This window comes from Oratosquilla oratoria, chromosome 12, assembly GCF_046742065.1.
Source record: "Oratosquilla oratoria isolate Oo_2021 chromosome 12, ASM4674206v1, whole genome shotgun sequence".
Lineage (NCBI taxonomy): Eukaryota > Metazoa > Arthropoda > Malacostraca > Stomatopoda > Squillidae > Oratosquilla > Oratosquilla oratoria.
Window position 1 is genome coordinate 33,816,742 of NC_134788.1, and position 9,351 is coordinate 33,826,092.

General features: G+C 39.7%; 1 protein-coding gene across 1 annotated transcript in view; it reads left to right on the forward strand.

Moving 5' to 3' along the window:
* Positions 1-9,146, forward strand: part of LOC143031304 (uncharacterized) — a 10,105-nt gene extending 959 nt beyond the window's left edge. Inside the window, exon 2 of the mRNA XM_076194962.1 lies at positions 5,137-9,146. Coding sequence (XP_076051077.1) covers positions 5,266-7,317 — 2,052 coding nt within the window. The 5' untranslated portion in view covers positions 5,137-5,265 and the 3' untranslated portion in view covers positions 7,318-9,146. The remainder of the gene's footprint in view (positions 1-5,136) is intronic.
* The last annotated feature ends 205 nt before the right edge of the window (positions 9,147-9,351 follow it).

Genomic DNA, 9,351 nt, shown 5'->3' on the forward strand with positions numbered 1-9,351 from the left:
CCAAGTTTTTTCTTTCTGGTTATCATACTCCAGTCTTTTGCTTTCTCTTTGTGATGTTGTTCATCCACTCGTGTGGCTTCTTATTTCTCTATGAATTATCCTATTAGCAATCTGTGCTACTTCATTTTTATGTTTGTTCATTCATACATTCTTCTTTGGTAGCTGTTTGTTCTCTTATTTTGTTGCACTTTGGTAATACCTCACTGTATTTGTATATTTTTGTGGTACTCCCAATATAATAGCAAGTAATATATTTCATATTGCAATTTTTAGAAATATCATCTTTCACCATGACCTAAAAAAAGTAAATCTTGTGTTGATATATGAGTAAGATTGGTATAAGGAACATATATCACAGCAAATTATTTATAACTCATGTGAAGTGGCTGTTTCCACTGAATATAACTCAACTAGCTAATCCAACCATGTGCCTTGATTTAGTGTATGATGGAAGGGAGGGGTGAATCTATCCTAAACTAACCTAGGTGTAGGTAGTGACAGGTTAAGATAGATTAACTGAAAGTAATTTACTTCTTGCACAAGAATGTCATTTTTTTTTTTATATATAATTTTATTTATAGGCTTCTGATGATATTTCTGAGGGAGTGGGAGCCCTGCCAACCCAGATGTTAAGAGAGGAGTTGCTGAAAATGGAGAACAAATGATTTGCTGTAGAAATAGATACAAGATTCTCATGAATATCTCAAATGTTAACTTATGACATCTTTGAATGGTGTGTGTGTGTGTATTGGTCCTCTGCAAAAATTTGAAAAAAATTCTAATTTGCAGTTATACTATTGTATCCTACATTATACACCAACCTATTTTCTAAGATTTATTTAGCCACAAATTTCCTGATTATGATATACTGTCCCAGTTTTTTTTTTTTTTTTCCAACTCCATGTAATGGTGGCATAGAATATTCCTTGTGTGTTGTACATGCGTACTTGTAGTATTATTGTGTATTTATTGTTGCATATTGATTCTATTGTTGCCATTGTATATTTCCATGTGTATATTTTGTAATCGAACCATGCGATTCATGTATGTTTTCCCACGAATCTTAGCGTCCCCACACCAGTCTTGGTTCAGTTTACAAAGCGACCGCACACTTGTTTTGGTAGTGCTTTAGACCATTGAGAAATATAGTATTTTTTCATTATTATTTGTTTCCTTGGCCACCCCAGTACATCCATCCATTTTGATATTCGGTCAACCTTCTTTCTTCTTTATGAGTCTTTGATATTGTACGTTTTCTTCCCCCACTGAATATGGGCCTGGTAGTGAGAAGAGTGTAGAGGAAAGGGAAGCTTTTTGGATAGATTTAAATGAGTGCTTAGAGGGTTTAGGGAGAAATGTCAATGTAGTGGTATTGGTAGATCTTAATGCTAGGGTAGAAAATGAACCAATAGATGGAGTGGTTGGGAAGTGTGGAGTTGCATGAAAAAATTGTAGTGGAGAGTTGATGGTAATGTGTCTAGAGAGCTGATGATAACAGATACATTGTTAAGGAAGAAAGTCAGACATAAGTACACATAGGACAGGGTGGTGAATGGAAGGGTGGTAGATAGGGCTTTAATGGACTATGTAGTGGTTCCCAGGAGAAGAGTACCAGTAGTAAGAATTTTGGATGTACATGTTCATAAGGGAAAGAATGGGGGGGAATATCGGATAATTTTTTGGTGGAAGGTAAGTTTAGAGTGGAGGAAGAGGAAAAAGACGGAAGGTAGGGAGGTGCTTAGAGAAAGCTGCTTAAATGAGAAAGAAAAGGAGAAGCTGAGAGAGGAGTGGGAGGGAATGAAGGTGTGCAAAGATGGTGTTGAACAAAGAAGATGGGAGAAAATAGAAGGATAGTGAGTGGTGGGATGATGAAGCAAAGAAGGTTGTGGGAGAGAAGAAGCAGGCATTCACAGATTGGTTACAAAATAGGATGAGAGAGTCATATGAGAAGTAAAGCATAAGAATAAGGAGGCAAAGAGGAGAGCAGATGTGAAATGGGGCAAGAGTATGACAGAAAATTTTGAAAGTAATAAAAAAATGTTTTGGAGATTACGAGAAGAGGTAAATCAAGTAGAGAAGAAAAGGTAAAAGGTGCAGATGGAAAGATGATTATGGAAGAGACAGCAATAAGAGTAAGATGGGCAGAGTATTTTAGGGAGTTGCTAAATGTGAAGGAGGAAGGGAAGGGAAAGGTAGTTGCAGTAGGAAGTCCTAAGAAAATGACATTAATGAATGAGGAGAAATAAGGAAAGATATAGTGAAAGCAGTTATTAAAATGATGAGAATAGGTAAGGCACCTGGGTTGGGTGGGTGTCAGGCAGAGTGTCTAAAAAAAGGGAGGTACAGTGATGGTGGACTGGCTGGTTAGGTTATTTTATGTTTGTCTAAAAGAAGGTAGAATGCTAGAGGACTGGAAGAGTGCCTGTATAGTTTCACTTTACAAGGGAAAAGGGGACGAGTGTGAGTGTAGTAGTTACAGAGGAATCAGTTTGTTGAGTGTAGTTGGGAAGGCTTATGGGAGGATTTTGATTGAGAGGATTAGGAAAGTGATAGAGGGAATAATTGGTGAGGAACTGTTTGGATTTAGGATAGGTAGGGGTTGCATGGATCAGATTTTTGTGGTAAGGCAGATATGCGAGAAAGCTTTAGGAAAAGGTAAGGGTGGTTTTTGGGTCTTTAGTATTGCAGATACATGAAATAGGAGTTGTTAAGAACCATCAAAAGTTTTTTATGAGAGCAGTAGAGCCTGTATTACATACATATACCAAGGCTTTTTCCCCCTTACAAGGGAGGTAGCCAATAAGGAAAAGGCATAAAATCATTCCCACCCATTCCATCCCTGAATACACTCCACACCCCTCCACCCTCCCTCTTATCTTAGCACCTCCTGGATGACGGGTCATCCCTGCACCCTGTCCACTGCCCTGGGTCAGAAGCAGTGCCGCAAGACACAGCACATCCACAGCAAGGCCGCTTCATTAAATCGGCGACCCCCCCCCCATCTCTGTCCCCCCATGCATAAAAGGAGAAGACGGGGAGAAATCCCCTCGGGCTGCATCAAATTTTGCTCACACATACAACCTCACCCCCATCCCCCAGCCCATTCCACCTCATGCATCACAACATCATCCATATACAACCATTCTCCATTCACCCCTGTCTTCTGTCCTCTCCCATCCTTCCTCAACAGACATTCCCCTCTTCCCCAAAGCCCCCTTCACCCCATCCATCCACCTCATCCTAGAACGTCCCCTCATGTTCACTCCCCCCACATCTGCCCTCCATACCTCTTTTACTGGTCTTTCTTCACTCATTCTTTCCATGTGTCCAAACCATCCTAATACTCTTTCATCAACCCTATCTCCCAACTCCCTTTCCACCCCCATTCTTCTCCTCACCTCCTCATTTCTCACTCTATCTAGCCTAGTAACCTCCATCATACTTCTCAGACACCTCATCTCAAACACATTCAAACTCCTTCTCTCTTCCTCTCTTATGTTCCATGTTTCTGCCCCATACGGTGCTGTTGGCACAATCACTCCTTCATACAGTCTCCTCTTAGCATCCATTCCCAAATGTCTATTCCTCATTACACTCTTCAATCCACCAAGGCATTTACTCGCTTCACCTCAATCAGCATTCTACCTCCACCTTCACTCCACCTTTTCCTGCCACATTTGCACCCAAGTATCTAAAACTATCCACTTCCTCCAGTTGCTCTCCCTTAATGCTCACTTCCAGTCTACTGCCACTTTCACTCCTTGTACATCTCATCACCTTTTACCCACATTTATCTTTAGCCTGTATTAGAATCAGAAATGTAGAGGGTGAGCAGTTTGAAGTGGGAATAGGACTTTGCCAGGGATGTGTTATGTTGCATTGGCTGTACAATTTATACATGGATGGGGTGGTGTGAGAGGTAAATGCAAGGTTAATGGGCCAAGGATTGGATATGGTCAAAGAAAATGGAGAAAAGTGGGAAATAAGCCAGTTGTTCTTTGCTTACAATAGTGCCTGTAGCAGGGTCAAAAGAGGGATTAAGGAAGTTAGTGATAGAGTTTGGGAAGGTGTGCAAAAGAAAGTTGAAGATAAATGTGGGTAAAAGGAAGGTGATGAGATGTACAAGGGGAGAATGTGGCAGGAAATTGAAAATGAGTGTTAAAGGAGAGAGACTGAAGGAAGAGGATAGCTTTAGATACTTGGGTGGGAATGTGGCAGGAAAGGGAGGAGTGGAGGTAGAATGTAGATTGAGAGAAGCAAATAAATGCCTTAGGGGTTAAAAAATGTAATGAGAAATAGACGTTTGGGAATGGGCGCAACAAGGAGATTGTATGAAGGAGTGATTGTGTCAACAGCACTATATGTGGCAGAAACATGGAACATAAGAGAGGAATTTGAATATGTTTGAGATGAAATGCCTGAGAAGTATGTTAGGGATTACTAAACTGGATAGAGTGAATACAAGGAGGAGATGAGTGGAGAGGAAGTTGGGGGATAGGGTTGATGAAAGAGTATTGGGTTGGTTTGGACACATGGAAAGAATAAGTGAAGAAAGATAAAGAGGTGTGGAAGGAGTGAACATGAGGGGGTGACCAAGAAAGATGGATGGAAGGGGTAAAAGAGGCATTGGGAAAGAGGAATGTCTGTGGAGGAAGGAAAGGGAAAGATAGAAGATAGGGGTGAGTGGAGAATGGTTGTGTATTGATGATGCTGTGATACATGGAAAGGAGTGTGTGGGGGATGAGGGGGAGTAAGTGTGAATGATATTTTGACACAGCCCAAAAGGGTTTCTCCCAATCTCTTTCCATGAAGGGATGGAGAAGGTGGGTCGCCGATTAAGTGAAGTGGCCTTGCTGTGGATGTGCTGTGTTTTGCTACACTGCTTCTGACCCAGGGCAGTGGGCACAATGCAGGGATGACCCATCATCCAGGAGGAGCCAAGATAAGAGGGAGGGAGGGAGTGGAGTATGTGAGGATGGAATGGATGGGAGTGAATTCTATGCATTTGTTTTTTGGCTACCTTGTAAGGGAGAAAAAGCTGTTGGTATATGTATGTATATTTGTAATGGTCATGTTATTTCTATTACTTCCTCTCAACAAGTTAGATATTGAACTTATTATAAATATTTCTTTCAGGTCCAGGGTAAACATCAACATTTCTTTGGAAAAGATATCCAAAGATTCCATATATTCATCATATAACAAGAGAATTTGGTGTGGCATCTTCGGCACACCTATCTCACAAGTCATCTTAAATATCACAAGATGACCAATGCTATAGAGAAACATTTCAAGTGTGACCTGTGTGATGCAACTTTCGCACGAAAAAATGATCTCAAGTATCACGTGATGACCCACACTGGAGAGAAGCCTTTCCAATGTGACCTGTGTGATGCTGCTTTCATAGGAAAGAGTAATCTCAAACGTCACATCATGACCCACACTGGAGAGAAGCCTTTCCAGTGTGACCTGTGTGATACAGGTTTCTCTCGAAAGAGTGTTCTTAAACATCATATGATGACTCACACTGGAGAAAAGCCTTTCAAGTGTGACCTGTGTGATGCAGCTTTCTCAGGAGCTTCTGGTCTCAAGAACCACATAATGACCCACACTGGAGAGAAACCTTTCAAGTGTGAGCTGTGCAATGCAGCTTACTCTGGAAAGAGTGCTCTCAAATATCATGCAATGACCCACACTGGCGAGAAGCCTTTCCAGTGCGACCTGTGTGATGCAGCTTTCTTACAAAATAATCATCTCAAATATCATATGATGACCCACAGTGGAGAAAAGCCTTTTCAATGTGAATTTTGTGATGCAACTTTCACACTAAAGAGTTGTCTCAAACAACATATGGTGACCCACACTGGGGAGAAGCATTTCCAATGCAACTTGTGTGATGGAACTTTCTCACAAAAGACTAATCTCAAATATCACATGATGACCCACACTGGAGATAAGCCCTTCAAGTGTGACCTGTGTGATGCAGCTTTCTCAAGAAAGGGTGCTCTCAAAAGACACAATATGACCCACACTGGAAAGAAGCCTTTTAATTGTGACCTGTGCAATGCAACTTTCACAGAAAAGAATAATCTAAATTATCATGTGATGACCCATACTGGAGAGAAGCCATTCAAGTGTGACCTATGTGATGCAGCTTTTGCAGGAAAGAGTAGTCTGAAATATCACATGATGACCCACGCTGGAGAGAAGCCTTTCAAGTGTGACCTGTGCAATGCAGCGTTCTCAGGAAAGAGTGGTCTGAAGTATCACATGATGGGCCACACTGGAGAGAAACCTTTCAAGTGTGACCTGTGTGATGCAGCTTTCTCAGGAAAGAGTACTCTCAAATCTCACAAGAAGAGCCACACTGGAGATAGACCCTTCAATTGTAACCTGTGTGATGCAGATTTCTTAACAAAGGGTGATCTCAGACGACACATGATGATCCACACTGGAGAGAAGCCTTTCCGGTGTGACCTGTGTGATGCAGCTTTCACACAAAATAGTAATCTCAAACGACACATGGTGACACACACTGGAAAGAAGCTTTTCAAGTGTGACCTGTGTGATGGAACTTTCACAGAAAAGAGTAGTCTAAATTATCATGTGATGACCCATACTGGAGAGAAGCCATTCAAGTGTGACCTATGTGATGCAGCCTTTGCAGGAAAGCGTAGTCTGAAATATCACATGATGACCCACACTGGAGAGAAGCCTTTCAAGTGTGACCTGTGCAATGCAACATTCTCAGGAAAGAGTGGTCTAAAGTATCACATGATGACCCACACTGGAGAGAAGCCTTTCAAGTGTGACCTGTGCAATGCAACATTCTCAGGAAAGAGTGGTCTGAAGTATCACATGATGACCCACACTGGAGAGAAACCTTTCAAGTGTGACCTTTGTGATGCAGCTTTCTCAGGAAAGAGTACTCTCAAATATCATATGAAGAGGCACACTGGAGATAGACCCTTCAATTGTAACCTGTGTGATGCAGATTTCTTAACAAAGGGTGATCTCAGACGACACATGAGGATCCACACTGGAGAGAAGCCTTTCCGGTGTGACCTGTGTGATGCAGCTTTCACACAAAATAATAATCTCAAACAACACATGGTGACACACACTGGAAAGAAGCTTTTCAATTGTGACTTGTGTGATGCAGCTTTCACACAAAATAATAATCTCAAACAACACATGGTGACACACACTGGAAAGAAGCTTTTCAATTGTGACTTGTGTGATGCAGCTTTCTCAGGAAAGATTGCTCTCAAATATCACGTGATGACACACAAAAAAATCATCTCAAATATCACATGATGTCCCACACCAGAGAGAAGCCATTACAGTGTGACTTTATGATGGAGCTTACTCATTGAAGAGTGCTCTCAAATATCACATGATGACCCTCACTAGAGAGGCCTTTCCAAAGTGACTTGTGTGATGCACCTTTCACAGGAAGAGGTAGTGTCAAACAAAGGGTAGTGGTGGCTAGCCTTTATGACATAAGAGCCAGAACGAAGAACTGCCAATTGGATCAATTGCTTCACCTCATCGTTCAGCCTTACACAGAAATCCTCCCCCCCTCCATCAAGTGGTAAGTATCACTGGTACTAAATCAAGATATGATAAGTATTCATAGCTGGAAAAGCCTGTGAAGCATTGACTCTTACAAATTTATATCTACCAGTGTGTAACTGTGTGACTAAGTGTATGATCAAGTGTATAACTAAATGTGTGACAAAAAATGAGTATTCTGTGACAAGTTGTCATCATTCTATGTTAAGTGCCATGTTGGGCAGAGTTAAAATGCCTAATTACTGTCGACCCCACATGTGAGGTTCTGCTGTTCTGAGCATTCAAGCAACTTCAGATAATTAAACTCGTTACTCACAAGATCATTAATTAGTTTATGATATGTCTGTATATGATATTAATTTATATTATTATTAGTATTATTAATGTGAATTACTGATTATATTTGATATCAATTAAATTCCTTAAAATAGCTCGATTAGGCCCTTACTTTACTGATGTTCATATAGAATGCTGTGCAGAAGGAAGTACCCATACATATGAAATTAAAGCATTCACAATCCTCGTAGGCCAGTAAAGTTGCCAGAGTAAATAAAAAATATATTTGCATTCGGTAAAGTTAGTAAAGTTGGCAAAGTTGTTTCTACCCACTTCCAAATTAAATCTATTTCCTGATAGTTTGAAACCATTATTTCTTGTTGGACTCTCAATCAATCTGAAAATTTTAAGACCTGTATCAAGTCACCAGAGACTGCTTTTTTTAGAGAAAACAGATATGTTTTAGTCAATTTTTGTATGATTTTTGGTATTTGGAATAAGTTTTGTGGCTCGTCATTGTACTTTTTCCAATCTGTCAAAGTCTTTAATGAGATTCAGTGACCATACAGAAACAGTATATTCAAAATGTGAATGAAATAATGATTTATATAGCTTGCTAATGAGAGATGGACTTTTGAAATCAAAAGATTGCACAATCAGTCCCAGAATTTTATTTGTTTTCTCAGGGTCTGAAATACACTGCTTAGATGATTTGAGATTATTACTGATAATTACAACGAAATCCTTTTCTCTATCCAGTTTTGTGAACAATTTTCCAAATAACTTGTAATCATACTTTACTGTTATTTTTACCTATGTGCATAACCTTGCATTTACTTGTGTTAAATTTCATTAGCCACTTTTCAGACCATTGTTGTAGTTTATCTAAAGGGTTTTGACACCTGTCATGACAGATATAGTTGTGTTTACCTTAGCATTGTACAACACTGTAGACTAAATGCCATTGTTACTTATAATTTGTTACTGTAAATATAACTATGCCAATGTATTCAGCAAAGTTGTTGAAGAATAAATCCAAGATGTTAGGTGGTCGGGTCTTTCAAATCCATAAGTTTTCATATCATTTGATTGGCGGTAATTTAACCTCACAATTAACCGACCATGACTACGAACCTATGACCAAAGGCCCTCGCCTTGCAGGTCAGAAATGAAACGTCTGTTTTTCCCTCGGCCACATTTTTTTTCTTTTTTTTTTTCTTTATAAGACTTTTATATGGAATGGTTATGTTAGGATATACTATGTTATAAGGTATTGGGCAATGTAAATTTCATGTTAAATATACATGGTTGCATAATTCTGGAAATTTACCCTAACCTAACATGTGGTAACTATTCCATAGGGAATAAAAAAAGTGTTGGTTCTGGTGTGTTTAAGTTACCACCAGGAAATGTTGATAAATTTACTGCATAAGAAGAAATAGAATGAAGACAAATTATATAATATAAATATAATATACTTTGGGATGCAATCTACATTGC